This window comes from Dendropsophus ebraccatus, chromosome 6 (genome assembly GCF_027789765.1).
Source record: "Dendropsophus ebraccatus isolate aDenEbr1 chromosome 6, aDenEbr1.pat, whole genome shotgun sequence".
In the NCBI taxonomy this organism is placed as follows: domain Eukaryota; kingdom Metazoa; phylum Chordata; class Amphibia; order Anura; family Hylidae; genus Dendropsophus; species Dendropsophus ebraccatus.
The window spans coordinates 118,959,104-118,984,665 of NC_091459.1; the positions used below are offsets into that span (position 1 = coordinate 118,959,104).

Genomic DNA, 25,562 nt, shown 5'->3' on the forward strand with positions numbered 1-25,562 from the left:
TGCCCAACTACAGAATGGAGTCTATGGAACCAGCGGAGAGGGAAGCAGGAGCGCGCGGGGGTGAGCGGCGGATTCCGCAAAGTTGTTTGCGTATATTACTCTGTGTGCATATACTTTAAGAGGGTGATGACATGAAGAAAATGAGAACATATTTCCAATTTAATGGGTAAAGGGGGGGGGGTGATGACATGAAGACAAGAAGAACACATCTTTGATCTGATGGGTAAGAGGGGTGATGACATGAAGACAAGGAGAACACATCTCCGATCTGATGGGTAAGGGGGGTGATGACATGAAGACCAGGAGAACACATCTCCGATCTGATGGGTAAGGGGGGTGAGGACATGAAGACAAGGAGAACACATCTCAGATCCGATGGGTAAGGGGGTGATGACATGAAGACCAGGAGAACACATCTCCGATCTGATGGGTAAGGGGGGTGATGACATAAAGACCAGGAGAACACATCTCCGATCTGATGGGTAAGGGGGGTGACGACATAAAGAAAAGAAGAACACATCTCAGATCCGATGGGTTAGGGGGGGGGGGGGTGATGACATGAAGACAAGCTCTACTCCTTCCATCAGTGTCCCCCAATTTGTGGCTCTATACCTGTTGTAAGACTCCTATCTTGCCTGGCACTCGAAGGCTGTATGGACTTGGTGGAAATTTTAGATTTGCAGGGAACCTCATGGAGAGCCACAGGTCAGGGCACATGCCGGTGTTTACAGACATGATGTATGACTTACATCCTTGGCAGCAACAGGCTCATAACTTCATTACTTTTACATCGATGTAGGAGGCCGTGTTGTTAGTTGGGCGAATTAAAGTTTTTATGTAGATTCTGTACAGTTTAAATTCCTTCATGTTTCATTTTTATTATTTCAATTTAAGAAGAAAATTCTGAAAGGGAAATGACAGGTTTTTACAGCTTTCGTCTCTGATCTAAAGTAAACATACTTAAGTGTGGAAATGTGCTCAGACGTAGGCGAGGACGTGTACTGAGTATATCCTAGAGTCTGGAGCTGCGGTATAAGGAGGGCAGATGTAGCTATGTCTAAAGGTCTGGGTAATAGGAGATGTGCAGCCAACGAATGATGGTAACAAAGGGCTACAAGAACGATCTATGGGATGGGTGATCATTTACTGTACAAAAAATAAGGTCTCTCAAAAAGAGACTCTTTTTGAGACTTATCCTGTATATAAACGTAGTTCCTATGGTATATAGCATTTCTGGTCATGGGCTACACTGACCATTGGTTCGATAGACCATTTACTTATGAAACCTTTGATATTCATCTCTACAGTATTATGTGTACACACATGGATCCTTCATTCTTCTTCTTCTTCTTGTACAGCCATTCAGGTTAGATATGTGTTGTCCAACACAACCAAAACGCCAACATGCCCTAGCTGGATGGAGGAGTCAGGGAAGATGGCGAGTTGTACTCCTTAGATCAGGGATAGGGAACCTTCGGCCCTCCAGCTTTTGCAAAACTACAATTCCTATCATGCCTGGGCAGCCGAAGCTTAAATGGGAATTGTAGTTTTGCAACAGCTGGAGGGCCGAAGGTTCCCCATTCCTGCCTTAGATGCTACTGGGCATTACACTACTGCCAGACACCTTTGTTCCCCTTACTGGGTATTACACTACTGCCAGACACCTTTGTTCCCCTTACTGGGTATTACACTACTGCCAGACACCTTTGTTCCCCTTACTGGGTATTACACTACTGCCAGACACCTTTGTTCCCCTTACTGGGTATTACACTACTGCCAGACACCTTTGTTCCCCTTACTGGGTATTACACTACTGCCAGACACCTTTGTTCCCCTTACTGGGTATTACACTACTGCCAGATACCTTTGTCCCCTCCAAACTCCTCCATGTTATCTTCTGTACAGCATGTTGACATCCAACTGGCCTGATCCTTTGGAGGGAGTATATTAACCTCCTTAGACAGCCATCTTGTTCCACTAATTTCGGTGGCTTTGACCTACTAACATCTAGTGTGTACGGGCAACTTAAAGGGGTTTACCCATCTTTCAAAATCTTTAAATGGAGTGATGGGTTGAATATGTACATTCTAACCATTCTCTACGGAAGAGGCAACCTGCATGCCCAACTCATGTCTCCACTGTTATAGTAGACTTGGGTCTCCACTCGCGAGGATACCCAGAGACAGTGATTCCTTCAGGTACCATGGTAAAGTGTCCTCTTTGATCTTCACTATGGGACCCCCTCTCTTCCTTGTACATCACTGGCAGTGGAGGAATAAGTATTTACTCCTTACTACAGACTGTGAACCTGACCATACCTATAGCATAGCTCATTCACCTCATTCACCCCCATACACATGCAGTCTTGAGGAGGGACATAAGACATCCCAGCTGGTTTCCATCATAGGATTAAGCCTTTACTGGTGTGGAGAAGATGCCCGCTTGACTTTGTGTTTCACCACCTGTTACATGGGATCCTGATCAGACCTCGGGGGGGCCAGAACCTTTCTGAAAAGTCCCATTCATGTCTTCCAGGCTTATGGGGTGGGGGGTGTTTGTCGGAGAACAGAGCTGTGTTATTTCATTATGTGGTTGGTTTCTGGTGAAAACACATGATGTCACCCACCGTAATAAACAGGAAGGACCACCCTCACTACACTGGTCGGCCGCTGGCAGTTATTGACTTGGTTTGTGTTTCATTTCTAATGTAATTTTCAGTGTTCCTCGTCTGGAATTAAAGTATCTTGTGTTCTTACGAGAGCAACAGATATAGACGCTTCAAGGGAATTATCCAGTAGTGAATGGAACCATCTGTGCATCAGCTCTGCCCATAGACTTACATTAAAAAGGTTGCCATTAGGTTACGAGACCAGTCCGAAAATAATCTGATCAGAATGATCAGCGATCATCTGTGATCTGTGAGGGAACCGTACTGTAAGTGCTCACTTTCCCTGCAGCGCCACCTCAGGAGAAATTCAGTATCACATGTTGCTTATTGAAAAGAAGTAAGACTTTTTTCACATAATTTTTTTTTTTTTTGGGGGGGGGGGGGGGGGGGTAGAATAAATCTGAAATTTGTTTTAAAGGGGAACTTATTTTTCTTTTTGTTATCAGAAAGGTATATAGCTTTGTAATTTACTTCTATTAAAAAAAACCTCAAGTCTCATTTTTTTCTGGTCTTACTCTCTCTGTGTCTATCTTTTTCTATGGGCATTTGCAACTGCTCTGGACAGTTCCTGACATGGACAGGGGTGGCAGCAGAGAGCACTGTGTCAGACTAGAAAACACACCACTTCCTGCAGGACATACAGCAGCTGATAAGTACTGAAAGGCATAAAATGAAAAGAGAGGAAAGAAACAGCAGCAGCAGAGCAAGGAAGGGGTTACACTAAGCACTAAGCTGCTACTGGTGTTGCTGCTTTTGTTGAGACACTTAGAGGATGAGGAGGTTGCTCTTCAGCACTGTGGACATACAACAGTAGATATGCTGGTATTTACATGAGGGACAGCTGTTTAGAACTTTATAGGTGGTGGGATGAGAGGGAAGCTTTGATTTACCTTTGAGGAACATTGTTGATCATTTGGAGCAGGTAGACTCACCCAGCTTGCAGGTTCACAGCCCATGCTTTCTCAGGCTCTCTCCCACTCCTCTTCCTGTAATGTATCCTGATTTAGCTGTTACTAGAGAAAGATTTCCGCTGACAACAGACAGTGGTCACACAGCCTGTTTATTTGAAGTCATTTTGGGTTAAAGAAGTGATATACGAATATGTTTAAGATTATAAAGTCTATCAAATGACAGTGACCTTATATGTTGGAAAATTGTCAATGAGTTCAGATAATGGAAAAACTCAATCTAATCTAACATCTTCTCATCTTGTCTTTTTCTCCAGTCACACCCAAAGCTGCATTTAAAATTCTATTCTAGGGATGCATAATGGGAGCACAGTTGACAGTAGGATAGAGCAGAGCTGTCAGACCACTACTACATACCAAAAGCTGCTTTCAATTGGAAGAAGTTTGAATGCAGCTCTGGAGGTGACCAGAGCATAAAACATAATATAACTCAGGATGATAATAAGATAAAGTAATAGTAAAGCTGGTCACTTTTTAATATAGTATGTATCTATAAACTGAAGGCTATGATCATAGAATATAATGATGGATCCTGGGGGCTACTGTCATACACCACTGGAGGGGCAGATGGGATTGATTGTGATTTATGAGCATATAAGGTACAGGCAGCACGTGCTGCATTAGGGTGGGGGGCAAATTCCAGAGACCTGATGAAACATGAGCTGTAATCCCTCCCCCCATTATATTATTATAGGATCCCCATTTATTATTTATTGGGATACTCTTGGTTTATACTGAAATGACGTATACCTCTGCAGAAAATATAATCCAGATGAGACGATATAAGGGACAATGTATAAATATACAGCAGATGACGGGCAGGCTCGTGGCAGATGATTTGCCTAAGGGCCATTATTAGACTTATAACAGTAATATTAAAGGGCAGACATGGCATAGAGACAGCTAATGTAATGGGGGCCAGCACCGGCTCCCCCCTCCCCGTTTTGTAACGCTATACAGATCCCCTCACTCTACTACTCACAATAGACGCAAGTCAGAGGTTGTATCTTATAAAAGCCGCTCAGGCTTATACCTACCCCACTTTTTTTTTTACCTTAGGGGTCTTTTTTGCCCATTCTTTGTACGTCTGTGTTACATCCCCATGCCACTATTGCTTTTGTCGGACATACCCACTGGTAGAAGATGAATGGGGCTCTCCCGAGTAATGATTTCGGTGGAGATAGGAGTCCGTAATGATGGCAAATCACCGCCCAACCCCTTTGTTCTGGGAGAGATAAGCCACAGCCAGGGCTCTCGCTGAAGCTTATCCCTCTCCTTTGAGAATACAGGCTCAGATCATCTAATATGGAGAATCTTTTAGCCCAGTATCATGTCAGTCCTGTGGATACCGGGAATTACAGCTATTGGAATGGATAAGTTCCTAGATGAGTTGTGGGGGTACAGAGAAGGGAAAGTGCAGGCCTGACTGTGGCCTGTGATAGTATCAGAGGCTTCTACAGTATATCCTAGGGCCAGTGGACTCCTACCTGTAATCCCCCTGAAAAGAGCAATGCTGCTAGGGACACTCTACTGCCATTACTGAGGGTGGGCACTATGCGGCACTCTGTCTGGGAGCACTCTGCTGGCAGTATTGTTTACGAGGGTGGCACTATGCAGCACTCTGTATGGGAGCACTCTGCTGGCAGTATTGTTTACGAGGGTGGCACTATGCGGCACTCTGTATGGGAGCACTCTGCTGGCAGTATTGTTTATAATGGGTAGACTGCTGTAACTGTTATGAGGGCATTCTGCTAGCACTTTATGCTTGTAATAATGTTTCTGCAATAGTGTTTATTGGACACTATGGGGGGGCACTCTACTGATAGTATTGTTTATCGGTTAACTCTTTGGGCACTGATATTGAACACTCTCACTCTGCTGGTAGTATTGTTAATTGTATAACTCTTTGAGTACTGATATAGGACACTCTGCTAGTAGTACTGTTCCTACATATAGAGGCACATAGTGCAGACTGTTAGTGGATCCGTCAGATAAGGAAAGTCAGTAATGTATAGGTGACAAATACCTGTATATAAGTCTAAGTGCGAAAGTAAGTACATGGATACCGAGTAGTCAGCCTCCATGTAGGTCTATACTTACCCTCCTATATACAGGTATTTGTCACCTATACATTACTGACTTCGCTTATCTGACGGATCCACTAGCAGTTTGCGCTATGTGCCTCTATATGTACAGTCTCTGCCCTGTATAATTGGGGGAATATAGGGTGTCCCCCACACACCTAGCAGCACTTGTTTTTGTATACAGCGCTAGTGAGCATATTGTATCAGCTCAACACAATAGGGGAGGTTTATCAAAGGCTTTAAAATTTAAACTGGTGCAAACTGCCCACAGCAACCAATCACAGCTCAGCTTCCAGCTCTGGTGAAAGGAAAGCTGAGCTGTGATTGGTTGCTGTGGGCAGTTTGCACCAGTTTAAATTTTACACCCTTTGATAAATTTCCCCCAATGAGTTGACTGCACTACCGCATATTCTGGTAGTATTATTTCGTGGAGCACTCTATGGACACTCATATGGGCCACTCTGCCTGCATAACAAAGTAATTACAGCCTGCACATTTATTCTAACACTTGTTCACACTATGCAGTTTGCACACAGCCATGGCTAGCAGTAAATCAAAAACAGAAAGTTGCTGCAGCAAAGCGCAAGTGCCATGTAACATTTTAGTTTTTTAAGGAAATTTTTGAAATTTTCAAAAAATGTTTCAAAAATTTTCTTAAAAAACTAAAATGTTATATGGCACTTGCGCTTTGCTGCAGCAACTTTCTGTTTTTGATTTACCACTCTGCCTGCAGTATTGTTTATAGGAACACTCTACGCCAGTGCTTCTCAATTCCAGTCCTCAGGCCTCACCAACAGGTCATGTTTTGAGAATATCCCATACAAAGGACACCTGTGATACTACCTGATGCACTGACTATAATTATATCATCTGTGAAATACTAACGAAATCCTCAAAACTGGACCTGTCGGTGAGGCCTGAGGACTGGAGTTGAGAAGCACTGCTATACGCGCACTGATATGGGGCACTCTGCTAGTAGTATTAGTTCATTGGAGCTATAGGTTGCTGTGCATTATTACAGAGCGATGCTGCATGTTGTCACAAGGGGGCGCTGAGGAAACAAATATTTTCAGCTGTGTTTGGGTTCTGTGGTTTGGATGTGGATACATTCCGATCGGGTTTGTTTATTGCACTTGTTGATGTGTAATAGGGAACAGGTTTCAGTGAAAAGTCATCGTCCTTACTGAGGAAATATCCAGACTATTGCATCAAGATATTAAATCTTAAGGTCCCTCCTTCTTAAGGCTCCGCCCCTAGTGAGACCCCTCCCATTCTTGAGGCCCATCCCCTTAACAAGAACAGTTGCAGTATAAAGCATGGGAGACAGATAGACCCCTGCCTGATCCTAAGCAGAGCTAAAATCCAGAAGATATCTATAGATGAGCTGCGTAATCTGGTGGCGCTATACAAATAAATGTTATTGTTATTATTATAGAAGTGTAGGAGAAAGGGAAGAAGTGCATGCTGGGATTTGTAGGTCTTCAAGACACATTTAGACTAAGGGCCGCTACATACCTCGAAGTAAACAAGCAGTGATGAAAGCTACCTACATCTGTAACTAAAGGCCCTATTCCACGGAACGATTACTGGACGTATTCGGCCGTTACGGACAATAATCGTTCCGTGGATTAGAAGGCAACAATCAGCCGACATAGGAGCGGTGACAGCAGACTGCCACTATCCTCCATAGGCTGCCCGGATGACCTAGCAATCACCCCCCCAACCCCCCCCCCCCCCCCGCACCCCCTCTCGCACCCACCTGCTCACTGCTGAGATCAGACCTTACTAATCAAACACTGATGGTCAATTGCCTGTGAACTGGAATCACACATCAATTGTAATTGAGCAGCGGGACCAGGCACTATTGGAATAGCGGTAGCAGGGGATCAGGGGGAGGTGAGTGCAGGGTATTTGTATGGGAAAACCTCTTGTTTGCAGTTCAGTTCCTGGCATGAAATTGCAACTGTGGTATTGTGGCAAAAATTACTGTGGTATTGCAGCTAGATTCCATTGAATTGAATGGAGTTGTAATACCACACACAACCTGAGCACAAGGGTGGCGCTGGTTCTGAAAGAAAACAGCTATGTTTTTCTAACCTCGTATAACCCCTTTAAGGGCTTTATATGCAATTGTTCTAATATCTAATTGTTATGTAATGATCCTCAGCGGGCCTTGCCGTCATGTTTATGTCATCCAGCGTTCAGATATCCAGACGCCTAGATCTTGAGAATCCAGGACACGCAGTTCTCTTATCGGCCTGCAGGGATCAGCTGTGACGCCGCTGCCTGCTAAGACTTCACAGAAGTCATTCCCACATTATATCTGGAGCGCGTCATTCCGCATCTGGTTTGTGTCACTGAAGAGACTAAAAGCTAATGGGCCTGGGTCTCTTTAATTCTGTTCTACAACCTGTAGCAAAACTACAACTCCCATCATGCCCTGACATCCAACTGCTGTTAAAGCATGATGGGAGTTGTAGTTCTGCAGCAGCTGGGGATCATTACTTGATTTGTGCTTTCTTCTAAACACAGCGCCACTCATGTCTGCAGGTTACGAGTGGTATTGCAGCTCAGCCTAATTCACTTCAATGCACAACACATCAGGAGGCTCTTTAAGGGTTACTACTATGTTAGAACTGAGACAAACAATTTTTTTATTTGTTCTCAGAAAATTCATAATATTTTATTCTTTGGCAATGCCTAGTCTTTGTGCAAGAAGGAAAAAATGCTGCAAATCCAATCTATTTCTATCGATGCCCGGGACTGGAGATGATGACAGCCGGCTATATGGACCAGGGCCAGATGTGTGTTGTTGTATGCGCATAGACCAATCTGCCTTAATAATCGTATCACACTGTGTCTAAGTAAATAATAAAATCGTGCCCCACTTTGTCCAAGTAAATACTGCCATATAGTGCTCAGGTAATAAAGATATGTTAACCGAAGAACATATTATATAACAATGGCATACAGTTTTTATATAATACTGGCATACACTGTCAAAATAATATAGTCTATAGAGCCTAAATAATTGTGCCATGCTTTGCCCAAGTAAATACTGCCATAAAGTGCTCAGGTAATAGAGATACATTGACCAAATAACATATTATATAACAATGATATACAGTTTCTATATAATAATAGCATACACTGGAAAAATAATATACACTATACCGCCATATAGTGCTCAGATACACTGACCGACTAACATATAATAAAGCCTTGTTAGGCAATTTCTAAATAATAGTGGTATACAGTACACTGCCATAAAAACAGAGCCTAAGTAACAATATTAGATTGTGCCTATGTAAATACCACTATAAAGTGTTCGAATAATAATAACATAAAGTGACCTAATAACATCACCTTATGTGCAGGGCCTAAGTATTATTACCAGACAAAGCTTAGTGAAATACCGCCATACAGGGGTGTAGCTAATGTCTCTTGGGCCCTGGTGCAAGAGGTCAACTTGGGGCCCCCCCTTACCACATACTGACTAATAACACCACATACTGACTAACCACACCACTGCTATTGACTAATACCACCACATACTGACTAACACCACCGCTGCTACTGATTAACACTACCACATACTGACTAACACCACCCAGGGCCGTTTCTGCCATGAGGCGGAATGAGTATTCCGCCTCAGGCGGCAGATTCTGCGCCCCTGCAGGGGGCGGCAGGCAGAAGCCCTGCAGCCGCTCACCTGTCCTGCCGCAGCTGTCCCGTCGCCAACGCTCACCGCTGTCCCGCGCCGTCAGCCAGCAGCTGTCATCGCCCTCCTCATCATGAGTGCCCGGGGTCAGTGGGGGCATCCTCTTGTTCCTTCATCATCATACCACTACACCCCCATCATTCTCTTGTTCCATCATCATACCACTACACCCCCCATCATCCTCTTGTTCCATCATCATACCACTACACCCCTCATCATCCTCTTGTTCTATCATCATACCACTACACCCCCCATCATCCTCTTGTTCCATCATCATACCACTACACCCCTCATCATCCTTTTGTTCTATCATCATACCACTACACCCCCCATCATCCTCTTGTTCCATCATCATACCACTACACCCCCCATCATCCTCTTATTCCATCATTATATTATTACACCCCTCCTCATTCTCTTGTTCCATCATTATATTATTACACCCCTCATCATACCACTACACCCCTCATCATCCCCTTTAAAACAAAAAAATCTATACTCCCCTGAATGATTTCTCTAGTCCCCTAGTCACAGGCGCTGGCGGGCTTCCCGTGGAGGGGGGCAGAGCTTCGCGGGACCTGTTTTTTTTTTTTAACGCGATGCTCCCTGGCCGGAAGTACTCCCGCTTCCCCCCGGCACACACGGAGCTCCATGGGGTGCCGCAAGACAGTCGGGGGTCCGTCCCAGCCTGCCTCTTGTGATCGCAAGCAAAACATTGCTTGCGGTCACAAGAGGGAGTGGGAGGCGGGCAGTGCAGTGGCAAGGGGGGCCTCTCTGTGACCGTGGTCGCTACGCCACTGCCGCCATATAGTTTTTAGGTGCAATAACCAAATATTAGCTTCTTATATTACACCGCTATACAATTTCTAAATAATACTATATACATTACAAAACGGCCTATATAATATTACCGCCAAACGCATGTCCCAAAGCACTCTCCTGGTCCGGCTTCAGCAAGAACACACTGAGGACATTTGGGGGGAGCAAAAAATTATATAAGGCATTTATTATATTATTTTTTGGGGAAAAAACAGTATAAACAAGGATGACCAAAGAGGGATGATACTTGAATGGTGCAACCAGTATAAGGCATCAGAACAAGTCATGGCTTAAAATTAAGGTCAGTTTTCTCTCTACCCTACTGGACCTAAAGAAAAGAGATTGGCTCCTGCTTTGCACATGGCGCCAATGGGAATAATTGAGCTCCACCTCCCCCATAGACGTGTCACCAGTGGGGTCTTGTTCCATAGACATCTTGGTGGCATCAACCAACTAAGATCTCTTGGTTATGGCCAAGCTTGGCAGCAACCATATTTACTCATGTATGGCACCGAATATATAGCGGAGACCATGTAGCATCATTGACGTTCTGCAGACAATAGCAGCAATCTCATTACCAACATGGAAGCACATCTATTTTTGCTGGGAGATGGACGCCTCAGATCAACGCAGACAGCTGACCTGGAGACAAGTCCTGGCTGAGCGCAGCCCCCTCTAAACGCATCAGGAAATTGCTTACAAATGAGACACTGGGAAGGATAAAACAGATGCACATTTTTCGCTCTGTTCATTTTGGAAGCGTTCAGTGTCTGTTCCTAACCCGAGCGCAACGTCAACACAATGAGGTTCTGTTCACGGATAAAAGAGGAAAAAGAGAAAACAATCAGGATGGCTGCCTCGAAACGCGTCCACCAGGGATGTGACCTCTCTCCTGTTGCTGGATCTAATTACATGACTTAGGCTGGAGTTATGCACGCGTTTCGCTCTAGGCTCGTTGCTCTGACACGTCGGCCCGTAGATGTGACTGATGAGCCAGAGGGATCGAGATATGTCAGATACTAAACACTGTAAGGATGCTCTCTCTAGTAGAGTGTAAGCTCTTATGGGCAGGGTCCTCTCTCTCCTCTAGAGTGTAATCTCTTATGGGCAGGGTCCTCTCTCCTGTAGAGTGTAAGCTCTTATGGGCAGGGTCCTCTCTCCTGTAGAGTGTAAGCTCTTATGGGCAGGGTCCTCTCTCCTGTAGAGTGTAAGCTCTTATGGGCAGGGTCCTCTCTCCTGTAGAGTGTAAGCTCTTATGGGCGGTGTCCTCTCTCCTGTAGAGTGTAAGGGCCCTATTCCACCGGACGATTATCGTTCAGATTATCGTTAAATCGTTCGAATCTAAACGATAATCGTTCGGTTGAAATGCAGTTAACGATTAACGACTGAACGAGAAATCGTTGATCGCTTTATAAGACCTGGACCTATTTTTATCGTTGCTCGTTCGCAAAACGTTTGCAAATCGTTCGCATTGAATAAGACATCGTTCGGTCGTTCGCAGTAGATACAAACGCAATAGCGAATAAATAGCGAAGAAAAAACGATCGCAATTACGATCATAAGTAACGATTATTGTTCCATGGAAATGAGTGAACGTTTTCAGGTCTTTCGCAATAGCGGTCGTTTGAGATCGTTAATCGTTAACGATTATGCAAACGATAATCGTCCGGTGGAATAGGGCCCTAAGCTCCAGGGCCGGACTGGGACTGAAAATCAGTCCTGGCATTTCAGAGCACCCAGGCCCACTCGCCGTGCGGTGATAAGTTATGAGACGATGGCTACATGTTGTATCATCACGGCCATGACTGGAATTACAGATATTAACACAGTAAATGGGGTCAGAAGCTTCTGCCTCTGTACTGTGTAGCTGTGCTGCAGTTACAGGTCGTCACCACTACACAGTGTACAGAGACAGTCTGCTTCCGGCCCTGGGCACCGTGCTGAGTTTAACACCACCACCGCATACTGACTAATGTCACCACACACTGACTAATGTCACCGCATACTGACTAATGCCACCGCATTCTGACTAATGTCAGTGGTGGCATTAGTCAGTGTGTGGTGACATTAGTCAGTGTGTGGTGACATTAGTCAGTGTGTGGTGGTATTAATGTCACCACATACTGACTAATGTCACCCCATACTGACTAATACCACCGCATACTGACTAACCCCACCGCTGCTACTGAATAAGATCCTCTGTACACAGATCACTATCACCTCATCCAGTTTATAGAGGTGGACGCAGTTCTACACAGGTTTTGTACACCATATACATTACAGTGCAGTTATATTAGGTGACTCACAGGGGTCGTCTTCTCTGATCAGAGTTCTTCCCTTTTCATTTTCTTCTCCATCTGTCATGGGCCATTAGAACTTTTCCAAGCCAGGAATCCACAGAATCTGCCAGACAGACATATAAGGCTCCTCACACTGGCACCATCTTCATCTCTATACACACTGCACACTTGTATTGTCCCCTTTACACCCTCCTTTAGTGGGTAGGCTGACTCTATGTGATCCCATTTTAGTATATGGCCCTCCTCTCTGTCGCCCCTCCTTATAGATAGCCCCCCCCATGCTGCCCCTCTTACAGATGCCCCCATGTTGTCCCCTTATAGATTGCCCCCTATGTTGCCCCCCCTATAGATGGCCCCTCCTATGTTGTCCTCTTATAGATGGCCCCCTCTCCCCCTTTATTGTCCCCTTATAGATGTTCCCCTCTCCCCCAATGTTGTCCCTTTATAATCCCCCTCTCCCCCTATATTGTCCCCCTCTCCACTATGTTGTGCCCTTATAGGCCCCCTCACCCCCTATGTTGTCCCCTTATAGATGGCCCCCTCTCCCCCTATGTTGTTCCCCCCCTTATAGATGGCCCTCTCTCCCCCCTCCCTTATAGATGGCCCCTTCTCCCTCCCTTATCGATGTCCCCCTCTCTCCCCCTTCCTTATAGATGGCCCCCCCCCACCCCTTATAGATGCCACCTTCTCCCTTTCTTATAGATGTCCCCCTCCCCCCCTTCCTTATAGATGGCCTCTTCTTCCCATCCCCCCCCTTATAGATGCCCCCTCTCTCTCCCTTCCTTATAGATGGCCTCTTCTCCCCCCCATATAGATGCCGCCTTCTCCCTCCCTTATAGATGTCCCCCTCTCCCCCCTTCCTTATAGATGGCCTCTTCTCCCCCTTCCTCCCCCTTATAGATGCCACCTTCTCCCCCCCTTCCTTATAGATGGCCTCTTTTCCCCATCCCCCCTTTATAGATGCCACCTTTCCCCCCCCCCTTCCTTATAGATGGCCTCTTCTCCCCATCCCCCCCCTTATATATGGCCATCTTCTCCCCCCCCCCATTCCTTATAGATGGCCTCTTCTCCCCATCCCCCCCTATAGATGCCACCTTCTCCCCCCCCTTCCTTATAGATGGCCTCTTCTCCCCATCCCCCCCTTATATATGGCCATCTTCTCCCCCCCCTTCCTTATAGATGGCCTCTTCTCCCCATCCCCCCACCCCCTTATTGATGGCCCCTTCTCTTCTCCCCCCCCCTTTGTGGAAAGCAGGTTTAAAAAAACAATAAAAAAACTCACCTAACAACGCGCTCCCCCATCAAGCCTTTTTCCTGCAGCCTCCATCCGATGGGCGGCTGCCGGGGGTGTCGCATGTTATCCCCGGCAGTGCGCGTATCACAGAGCTCTCTGTGGGCCTGTGGCCGTGACTTCCGGCACACGTCTCTGTGCCGGAAGTCGCGGCCGCAGAACAAGCCCACAGAGAGCTCTATGATATGCGCGCTGCCGGGGATGGGATGCGACACCGCCAGCAGCCGCGCAACAGACGGGGGCCGGGCGGAGCGCTGTGCGCCGGTCCCGTGCTCCTCCTGGCCCAGTGACTCCTTTTCCCTATGGTTGGGGAAAGGAGTCGCCGGGTCAGGAGGAGCACTGGACCGGCCCCCGGAGGCCACCGGCCCTTATGGCATTTGCCAGAAGTGCCCTATGGCCAGTCCGGCCCTGCTAAGCTCTTATGGGCAGGATCCTCTCTCCTGTAGAGTGTAAGCTCTTATGGGCAGGGACCTCTCTCCTGTAGAGTGTAAGCTCTTATGGGCAGGGTCCTCTCTCCTGCAGAGTGTAAGCTCTTATGGGCAGGGTCCTCTCTCCTGTAGAGTGTAAGCTCTTATGGGCAGGGTCCTCTCTCCTGTAGAGTGTAAGCTCTTATGGGCAGGGTCCCCTTTCCTGTAGAGTGTAAGCTCTTATGGGCAGGGACCTCTCTCCTGCAGAGTGTAAGCTCTTATGGGCAGGGTCCTCTCTCCTGTAGAGTGTAAGCTCTTATGGGCAGGGTCTTCTCTCCTGTAGAGTGTAAGCTCTTATGGGCAGGGACCTCTATCCTGTAGAGTGTAAGCTCTTATGGGCAGGGACCTCTCTCATGCAGAGTGTAAGCTCTTATGGGCAGGGTCCTCTCTCCTGTAGAGTGTAAGCTCTTATGGGCAGGGTCCTCTCTCCTGTACAGTGTAAGCTCTTATGGGCAGGGTCCTCTCTCCTGTACAGTGTAAGCTCTTATGGGCAGGGTCCTCTATCCTGTAGAGTGTAAGCTCTTATGGGCAGGGTCCTCTCTCCTGTACAATGTAAGCTCTTATGGGCAGGGACCTCTCTCCTGTAGAGTGTAAGCTCTTATCGGCAGGGTCCTCTATCCTGTAGAGTGTAAGCTCTTATGGGCAGGGTCCTCTCTCCTGTAGAGTGTAAGCTCTTATGGGCAGGGTCCTCTATCCTGTAGAGTGTAAGCTCTTATGGGCAGGGTCCTCTATCCTGTAGAGTGTAAGCTCTTATGGGCAGGATCCTCTCTCCTGTAGAGTGTAAGCTCTTATGGGCAGGGACCTCTCTCCTGTAGAGTGTAAGCTCTTATCGGCAGGGTCCTCTATCCTGTAGAGTGTAAGCTCTTATGGGCAGGGTCCTCTATCCTGTAGAGTGTAAGCTGCAGTTCCCCTTGAGGCAGCCACTGATTTTAGTATACATAGTGAACATCATTTGTATAGATCATCATGAGGAGGGGCATAGGAGTCATAAGCAAATGGCCGTCATGGTGTTGCCTACCCTGACCATTGTTTAATATGGGCAGTAATTATATATGTTATCCAGTTATTTCTGTGTTTGCTCTTCCCCCTACCCTCCATATTGAGTTATGTTTTACAGAATGCTTATATCTGATTGGTTAAGCAATGTCCAATAGAAGACATGCGTTAGTTTGATTGCTCACCTGTTGCTGGTCAGCTCCTTTATACTTCTGCCTAGTAACAGAGTTCCTATTGGTAGGATTTAGAGATGAGTGAACCGGGTTCTGGTTCGAGTCGATCCAAACCTGAACTTTTGGCATTTGATTAGCAGTGGCTGCTGAAGTTGGATAAAGCCCTAAGGCTATGTGGAAATCTTGGATATAGTCATTGGCTGTATCCATGTTTTCCAGACAACCTTAGAGCTTTATCCAAGTTCAGCAGCCCGAGCTAATCAAATACCGATCGTTCGGGTTCGGATCGATTTGAACCAGAACCCGGTTCGCTCATCTCTAGTAGGATTACACTGAGGTACCAGTATACCAGTATATATGTGTGCTTTTCGTGAGATCTTCAGCAATTAATTCAGGATCTTGAGGAGAGAAGAGTGCCCGCCTGCCTTGTGCTGTGTCAGAGCTCCTTCGTCGCGGCCCTAAAAAGTTTAGCAGGGCTTTATAGTCGCCCAGCTTAGGCTGAGTGGACTTTAAATATACTGAAAGTTTATATGTTTTATTATTAATTTAAAAGATGGTTTTATCTATGGTTTTTAACCCTGAAATAAAGAGGACCGTGGCCTCAATTTTCCACCAAGAAGTTGTAGTGTTTTTATTTCTTAGGTATTTAGTAAGTATGGTTATGGCCTTAATGGCTAGTGCAACACCATGTATTTACAGTTTATAACAACAGTATTTGTTCAAAAAAATGTAAAGAATCTTGGGTCATCTCTTACCTACATCTCCTCTGTCTCCTTTCTCGCCCTTCTCTCCCTTTTGGCCACGATCACCTGAAAGAAAACAAAGATACATTTCATGTCAATGGTTAAAGCAACGACAGTACTTGACAAACGTACACATACAGTGCCAACAGTGTGCCCCAGTAACCAATAGTGCCAACAGAGAGTCCCACAATAGTCCTAATACTTCAAATAATTTCTCTCCATGTGATCTCTTATGGGATTCCTAAAATATTTGGAAATCACCTTACTTAACAAAAATGACTCAGTACCCAAGAAAAAAGTGTTGGCCACTAGGTGTCTCTCTCCTCTGCATTCTGAGGTCCATTGTCAGTTGTTAGGAGAAATCTGTCATTAGCAACAGCCACTCCAGGACAAATTACAGAAGACGATTGCTGAAGATGATCCACACTGTTTCTGGAAGGTAAATCAAGGCTTCTTATCTATGATCACACATAAAGCTTAGGGTGGCTGTCCCATGTGTAACAATCACTTTATCTACTGCTGTATGTACTGTACACAGTGCTGCAGCGTAATCTCCCCTCCCTTTAGCTTCACAGTAGCAGCATCAATAGTAGCAGCTTGGTGTAACCCCTTCCTTGCTGTGCTGCTGTTTATTTCCTTTCTGCTCACATAACATCTTGCAAACCTAGTACATCAGTAACCTTTTCTTCCTCCACACACACCATTTGTACGGTGTAAATCATAATTTATTAAAGAGAATTGCCTGCCATATGCCATTTAGACTATAAAGCTCTAATTAAAGAATCCTTAACACTCATGTATTCCTATAAATAATTTTGCTGGCTTGTGATATCATCATGATTGTCATTTTTTCTATCTGAGAAATTCAGTTGAACAGGACCATCTGGCGGTATTATTTCCCTGTTCTTGTCCTTTTTATGAAGGCACAGTTACAGCTGGCAACTTTCTTCCTCATTTACCGTTGTATAAAATATATATCTGCCAAAGCAGTCATCATAGAAGCCAATATAATAATAGATTCATTACCTACACCCAATCTGTGCACACCACTATCAAATTCTATTGTTATATTTCTATTGGTCTCCCTATGCAGTGATGTCCTCAGCTCCCCCTAGTGGTGGTTACAGGAAGCCAGAATTATATCAGGAATGGCACCTGTCACACACCTGCTTCTTTAAATACTCAAGTAAGTGCCCCCTCATCCCCAAAACCTTCTAGGGCTTATTATAAATATAAAATATTTTCTATGTAACCATTATATCAGAAACACAATGACAATCAGGGCTTCATGATATAAAGTTATCATGTTCCCCCATCCCCTTCAGCTATGTATACATCTATCAGTACAGAACATGGGCACGTCTCCTGTGTACGGTCGGTGATGAGTATTAAAATACAGCAGGACATCAGCCAGAAGGATCAGGTTACATAACACAGAGAGTGTTGGGATATTTATGGGGAGCAGGGACTGCGCTGGAATGTGTAATGCCTCGCAGGGGACCCGCCGGGCCGCAGGCCATCGATATCAGATCCTGAACAGACTGGAATAACCAGCGATTTACAGGAAACATGCAGGAGGATTGTAATGACAGAGCTGGATTACTGAGGAACATTCCTATACATGTATAATGTGAACCTGGACCGATAGGAGAGAGGGATGAGGGGCCACATGATCCTCTGATTCATTACAACTCATATCCATCTTTCTTAGGACTCTGAACATCCAACGAACAAGTTATGTACTGTATGGCGGCATACACATGTGCTGGAACGCAAGTGATGTTATCAAGATGGAACGCAAGTGATGTTATCAAGATGGAACGCAAGTGATGTTATCAAGATGGAACGCAAGTGATGTTATCAAGATGGCAGAGCCCGACCTTGCTGCACCGAAGAGGATTAGGTAAAGTAAAAGATACAGACTGCAAAGGCAGTCTTTACCTTCATAAATAGACTTAGGAAGAGATAAACTTTCATAATAGGGACAGTAAGTTTTAGGTGATAGGTTCTCTTTAAAGTGACACTGTCACCCCCTTTCTGTATAAGGACACAGCTGTAAAGCCTAAATTCTTCAGTTTTCATGCCTTACTTCATTATAGATTTATTATTGCTTGGTCCAGTAATAAATGCTTATCAATGGTGGATTCTGCCACCTAGGCGGGGCTTCACGGCTGCAGCGCCACTTAGTCCACCCACATTTTTTCCACAGACTCCGCCCCTCTGTGATGCCCTCACTGTATAGGCCCTGCCCATCAGTCTAAACCTCTAGGCCTGCCCAATCCAATCCACCGAGGCCTAGATGGTGATGACGTCACAGAGGGGGTGGGGCCTACAGAACAAAAGTGGGCGGGGTGTCGCTTTGCCCATGAAGCCCCGCCCAAGTGGCACAATCCACCAGCGATAAAAAGCATTTTTCACTGGACCAAGCACCAAGAAATCTATTATAAAGTAAGGTATGAAAACTGCAGGATTCTGGCTTTACAGCTGTGTAGAGGAGTCCTCCTACAGAAAGGGGGTGACGGTGTCACTTTAATGACAGGATTGGACTACACTGATCGGTAAAGGGTTGTCTTCTCTGCTGGTCGGTAAAGAGTTGTCTTCTCTGCTGGTTGTAAAGGGTTTTCTTCTCTGCTGATCGGTAAAGGGTTGTCTTCTCTGCTGGTCGGTAAAGAGTTGTCTTCTCTACTGGTCGGTAAAGAGTTGTCTTCTCTGCTGGCTGTAAAGGGTTGTCTTCTCTGTTGATTAGTAGGGTTGTCTTTTCTGATGACTGATAAAGTGTTGTCTTCTCTGATTATTGGTAAAGGGTTGTCTTCTCCACTGACTGGTAAAAGGCTGTCTTCTCTGCTGGTTGGTAAAGGGTTGTCTTCTCTGCTGGTTGGTAAAGGGTTCGTCTTCTCTGCTGGTCGTTAAAGGGTCGTCTTCTCTGCTGGTCGTTAAAGGGCTGTCTTCTCTGCTGGTTGGTAAAGGGCTGTCTTCTCTGCTGGTTGGTAAAGGGTCGTCTTCTCTGCTGGTTGTTAAAAGGCTTGGCTTCTCTGCTGGTCGGTAAAGGGTCGTCTACTCTACTGATTGGTAAAGGGCTGTGTTCTCTGCTAGTTGGTAAAGGGTTGTCTTCTCTGCTAGTTGGTAAAGGGCTGTCTTCTCTGCTAGTTGGTAAAGGGTTGTCTTCTCTGCTGGTTGATAAAGGGTCGTCTTCTCTGCTGGTCGTTAAAAGGCTTGGCTTCTCTGCTGGTCGGTAAAGGGTCGTCTACTCTACTGATTGGTAAAGGGCTGTGTTCTCTGCTAGTTGGTAAAGGGTTGTCTTCTCCGCTAGTTGGTAAAGGGCTGTCTTCTCTGCTAGTTGGTAAAGGGTTGTCTTCCCAAATAAGTGACATTTTCTGCTTCATTGATCAAATCAGATGTCATGTCCGACTAGAAACATCAGAGAACAAACACCCTGAAACCATTGGTAGAAGAACAAGTTAGTGGGGGCAGAGTTATTGTCTGGGGGATGTTCTTGTGGCATTCTCTGGGTCAGTCATGCATGTGGAGATGCTCTCAGCTGGTTTGTATTATAGTAATAGTTTCACATTAACCTGTATACCACCCATGACCCCAAATAATAGAAACAGTCACTCTATCCATGTATATTACCCATAGAACCTTTATAACTAAATTGTTTAAGGAGCACATATAATAATACCAGTCAATGTACCCATGTACAGTATATTCTCCTTAGAATCTGCTTAACACACTTTATGGTGCATATATAATAGTACCAGTCACAGTACCCCCTCTTTACTATATGTGGCACCCATACTCTAAGCATCTGTACTCAACCACTTCACTTTCTACTTCTTGGCCCTGCCATCCTGGGCTTTTTTCTGCAGGACATATGGACCTTTCATGTTTCACTCAACTTTGAGGCTTACGCCAAGTGAGAGTGCAGTATGGGCAGGTATTATATCTAGATGAAGGTCTGTGATCGCTCTGCTCTCAGTTGCAGATTGTGTTGTCTCCACAACATATGGTAGCCACAGTCTCCTACACCAAGCCCGAGCAATCTCACGGAGCTCCATAAAAAGCTCTTCATTAAATATCCCAGACCCCATCAGCAGTTTTATGCTTCACTCTATATTGTTTAAGCCTAAATATAAAAACCGTAATAAAAACCTGCAGGAAATTCTTGAACTCAAAGACTCTGGGAAAGAATTGTTCTCAGGAGTCGTCCTCTTAGCTGTGCCGAATGCAGCAAGACAGCGTAGAGGCCTTGGGACCTGATGGGAAGCAGATGAGCGTTGCACCGGTTATTAGATGCTACACATTTACTGAAGGGTAATAAGTGCAGTCGGCACATGAAGGGCAGCTATAAAGCTGATAATGAACCAAATAAAGATCAGACAGGAAGGTCAGTTCTACTCCATTAGATGGCTGGATCTTAGCGTGAAATCCAAGAAGCCTTGAACGTACAACCATTCTCGTGGCTGTATTCCAAGGAGCCTACCAGAAGGTTAGAGTCACCATTATATCTTTGTGATCCATGTTTAAAACTAGTAACTTTTTTTGTTATTTTGGAATCTTCCATGGTCAGTGCTACCGAAAAGGTGCCTTTTATGGTATGAATGCATCATAGGACATTCTGCTCATTGTATGCAGGTACTGTATGTCAATACCAGGGCCACTTCCACTCCCAAGGCCTGTTATAATGTTATATTAGCTGTTATAATGGATGTACCCTAGTAGACCTAAAAACTACATATTAGTCCTCTTTCTGTCTCAGAAGGTTTTGCCCTGAAGCTTCAGCTCCATAAATCTGTTGTTGACCCCTTGCTGCACAAGTACATGAATGAGGCCTGGTGAGGGAGTGTGGCGGAAAGGAGAATCTTATTTCTTGATCTGGCAATTTTAATGTACTGGTCATGGAGGCATGGCCACAACTTAGCGAGTAGCTTGTAGGGGGATACAGAGGTTGCTGCGGCTCATGAAACCTATACTTTGCGAGGGCCTAAAAGTATCTCATCTCTATACAAGGAGAACAGTACACAATAGTTGGAGGCCCTATTGCGGATTACCCACTGGGACCCAGGAGAATAACTTAAGGCTCCATTCCCAGGGACATAAAAGTGGTGTCCATTGTTAAATTTGCAACAAGACCCCCCAACTATCATGTCCAGGCTTTTAACATTTCATGGAAAGAGGCCTAATACTGTCGGAGAATGGCAGAATTTTATTCTCTTGACTGTAGCAGAAAAACTCTAAGGGAAAATGACTCGAGGCCAAATGTTCAAACAATACGCAACATTGGGTGACGAGTTAAACCATGAAGGATTTCAGCATCTACAGCCAGCTGGGGAGGTCAGAGGCCAGGAACTCCACCTTGATTGGCTGCAATCAGAATTTGTGGATTTTCTGGGAAGAGAACTGCTTGGAGCAGTTCACTTAACTCCATGTTCATCATGTTGACTCATGACAATGACAGAACTGTCAATAAATAGACCTGGGCGTGGAGATGATGAAAATCGTTACAGTAAATTAGTTATGAGGCCGATTATTAAACCGCAGTATATGCCGCCAATCAGTGTCCCTTATCATCTCATCGCAGAGCGGATACATAATGTAGACGGCATGGAGGCTTTATATTTTTCAGCTCCTCGGACCGCATTCCTGAAAACCAACCCAATAATTCATCTAACTGAGTGGAGTTGTTGGAGTCCCATACAATGGCATCAGGGATCTATGGGCAACCTTAGCGGTGTATTGCTGGTCCAGTTACTAAGGGGTGCAGGTGGAAAGGGAAGCTCCCTCTCAGTTGGCAGGACGTTTTACTAAGTATCTTCTCTATGAGAAGTCAAGAGCGAGAGAAGGAAATCCACGGGGGCCTGCCATATAGGCATCTTGCCTCTTCAAGGACCACCAGGGCTGTTGTCATTGACTCCTTCACTAGCATAGCACACCAGAGATCTTTTACTTCTTCATTGCCCTAGACCATCAGGGAGGTTATCATAAACCCCCTCACTATGCTAGACCACCAGGGATGTTATCATATACCTTTTCACTATCCTAGACCACCAGGGATGTTATCATTTACTCATTTATTGTTCTAGACCATCAGGGATGTTATCATTTACTTCTTTACTACTCTAGACCATCAGGGGTGTTATAATTTACTCCTTTATTTCCCTAGACCACCAGGGATGTTATCCTTTACCCCTATATTGTTCTAGAACACTAGAAATTTACTCCGTCATTGGCCTAGACCACTAGGGAAGTCATCCTTTACTCCTCTTTTTCTCTAGACCACCAGTAATGTCATCATTTACTCCTTTATTTACTCTAGACCACCAGGGACATTACTTACTTCTCCCTTACTATAGACCACTAGGAATGATATCATTACTACTTAATTGCACTAGATATGTTATCAATTTCTCCTTTACTCCCTAGACCACCAGGGATGTTATAATGTATGGCTTCACTGCCGTAGACCACCAGGGATAGTATAATTTACACTATTGCCTTAGATCACCAAAGTAGATTATTATTTAATATTTATCCATCAATGCTCTAGCCAGCAGGGGTTGTTGTAATTTACACTTTCACTGCTCTAGACCACTAGGGATGTTATCAGTTTCACTGCTGTAAACCACAATCAGTGTTATTATTAACACCGTCACTGCCATTGACCACCAAAGCTAGTATCATTACCTTTTTCACTGCCCCAGACCACCAGGAATGTCACCATTTACCTTTAACTTCTAGAAAACACAAGAAATGTTACCATTACTGCCTTCACTATCATTGACCACCAAAGCTAGTATCACTACTTCTTTCACTGCTCCAGACCATCATGAAATAAAAAATGATTAATCCCTTTACTGCTGCGGACTACCAGAAATATTATTACAAATTCCTGCAGTGCCCTTACCTACCAGCAGGGGTGGACATGCAACATGTACTACCTGTATAGCTTCCCTCTCAGCCACCTTAGAGGATGCCCTAGTGTGTTAGAGCTTATGTAAGGGACACAGTTCCTGGTGAACTGTTCTAGAGACATATAGGGTTGAGGGTACTATGTAATGTGTGTAATATTTAAGGGTTAATGCAGAGTTATATTATTCACAGATTGAGAGATGTGAAAATAGTCAGATGCTCTCCGTCTAGGGGTAAGATAACAAACACGGCTCCGAGGACTCAGCAAAACATCTTCCCTTATGAAAACAGTTTACGTTTCCTATACACAAGACAGACTCAATGTTTCACATTCACAATAAGCCCGAAGTCTGAATAAACAAGAAAGGAAGAGGGACCCTGGAGATCCGGCGCCCACCGTATATTCTGTGATTCCTATTGTGCCGGAGACGACAGGGCCGCAATCGCCAAAATACAAAAATATACACGGCCTGACCCAGATTCTTCATCTCTAGGATGGGAGGGGAACAGGACACATTGCTCCAAACATCTGCAGATCCTGCGCAGATCACTCCTGCCATGAAATGGACCGTCACACTGTATATTTATATAGGATTGTAAATGGGCAAGTGCCGAGGTTCAGGGTGGGGGGTCAGGTTACAGAATAGTTAAAGACTAGAGGAATGGAAATTGTCACAGAAACTATAACTCAAAGCCAAATGCTGAGCATATTTGCTATATTCATAAACAGATGTAGCAGAGCTGATTCAGGTCATGGGACTCCATTAGGCAAGGCTTACATGGTGGCTCCTGCCTAAGGGTCCTATTCCACGGGCCGAGGAGGGCCCGATCAACGATGTGAACGAACGGCGATCTGCTAGATCGCCGCTCGTTTACTGGGCCTATTCCACGGCCGATGATCGTTGAGCGAAGGCTGCAGTGACATCGTTACCACAGGCTATGACAGGCCACACTCAGCCAATCACAGGCCGCGGCGGTCCCGGCCTGTGACATCGTTACCACAGGTTATGACAGGCCACACTCAGCCAATCACAGACCGCGGCGGTCCCGGCCTGTGATTGTCTGAGCGCTCCGTCAGCTGACCGGCCATTCTGAAGATAGAGCGCGCGGGACCCATGGGATGAAGACAGCGCGGAGAAGAAGCCTGGACAGGTAATGTATGATGCTGCTGCTTGTCAAATCGTTGGTCGCCCGCCGCGCACCGCTATTCAACTGTAGCGATGCGCAGTGGGGGAACGATGATTTTAGGTCTGGCCCTAAATGAACAATCAGCCGATGACACGATCATCGGCTGATCGTTCTGTCTATTTCACCGAACGATAATCGGACGAATCGGGACAAATGGGGCCGATCCGGCCGATTATCGTTACTGTGGAATAGGGCCCTAACTCTCACACTACACTAAATCTTCATTTGTAAGACCATGGCCTATTGTATGAGCACTACTACCAAATGACAAATTTGGCACTAAGCACATCTACACTAATAAACCCACATTTAAAAGAATGCCTGCTTATGTTAGATAACGTCTAGCTATAACGCTACGTAGATGAGCTATATTAGACACCAACATCTGTCCTTGGTAATTATATCAGGGGCTGTATCTATGGAACATGTACACAGTCGGGACTCATTATTCTAACCATCAGGACCCGGCAGGTAATATCCAGAGTGCCCTCCATGTGCAGCACGGACAGCAGCTAGACAGGCCAGGAGTGACTCAATAAAATCCCGGTAGGTATCACAGGTATCCAAAGCCACGATCAGGGTCCCACAGAAGCTCAACTGGGTTTAAATGTGGGGAGTTAGGGGCCAGGGTAGCACTGGGAAGTCTTGGCCATGCTCTTTTAACCAATGTCAGATATTTCTAGCCATTTGGAAAATCCCATCTACTCCAGGGGAGACAATCAGCATGTACAGCTATACATGATCGACAAGGATGGATTCAAACCCACATTGGCTAAGAGAGACTTCACATTATTGATTGGCCCAGAAAACATGGCTCTGCCCCCACCAGCTTGAGTTTCTCCAGCAATGGCTCATGGTGTTTTCTGACACGCCAACATCTATACAATCCATGAAGCAGAAAACCCTTTATCAATCAGCAGAGAAGATGATCCTTTGCCACCAACGCAGAAGACAACCCTTTACCAACCAGCACAGAAGAGCACTCTTTACCAATCAGCAAAGTAGACAACTCATTACCAAACAGTGCAGAAGACAACCCTTTACCAACCAGTGGAGGAGACACTCCTTTACCAGTCATCAGAGACAGCTCTTTACCAATCATTGGAGGAAACAACCCTTTACCAACCATTGGAGGAGACACTCCCTTACCAATCATCAGAGGAGACAACCCTTTACCAATCATCGGAGGAAACAACCCTTTGCCAGTCATCAGAGGAGACAACCCTTTACAATGATTG

At 45.4% G+C, this 25,562-nt stretch overlaps 1 protein-coding gene across 1 annotated transcript in view; it reads right to left on the reverse strand.

Moving 5' to 3' along the window:
* The window catches only part of SCARA5 (scavenger receptor class A member 5), a 176,743-nt gene that overhangs the window by 25,664 nt on the left and 125,517 nt on the right, over window positions 1-25,562 (reverse strand). The window contains exon 7 of the mRNA XM_069973979.1: window positions 16,243-16,296. Within this exon, the coding sequence (XP_069830080.1) occupies window positions 16,243-16,296 (54 nt within the window). The remainder of the gene's footprint in view (window positions 1-16,242; window positions 16,297-25,562) is intronic.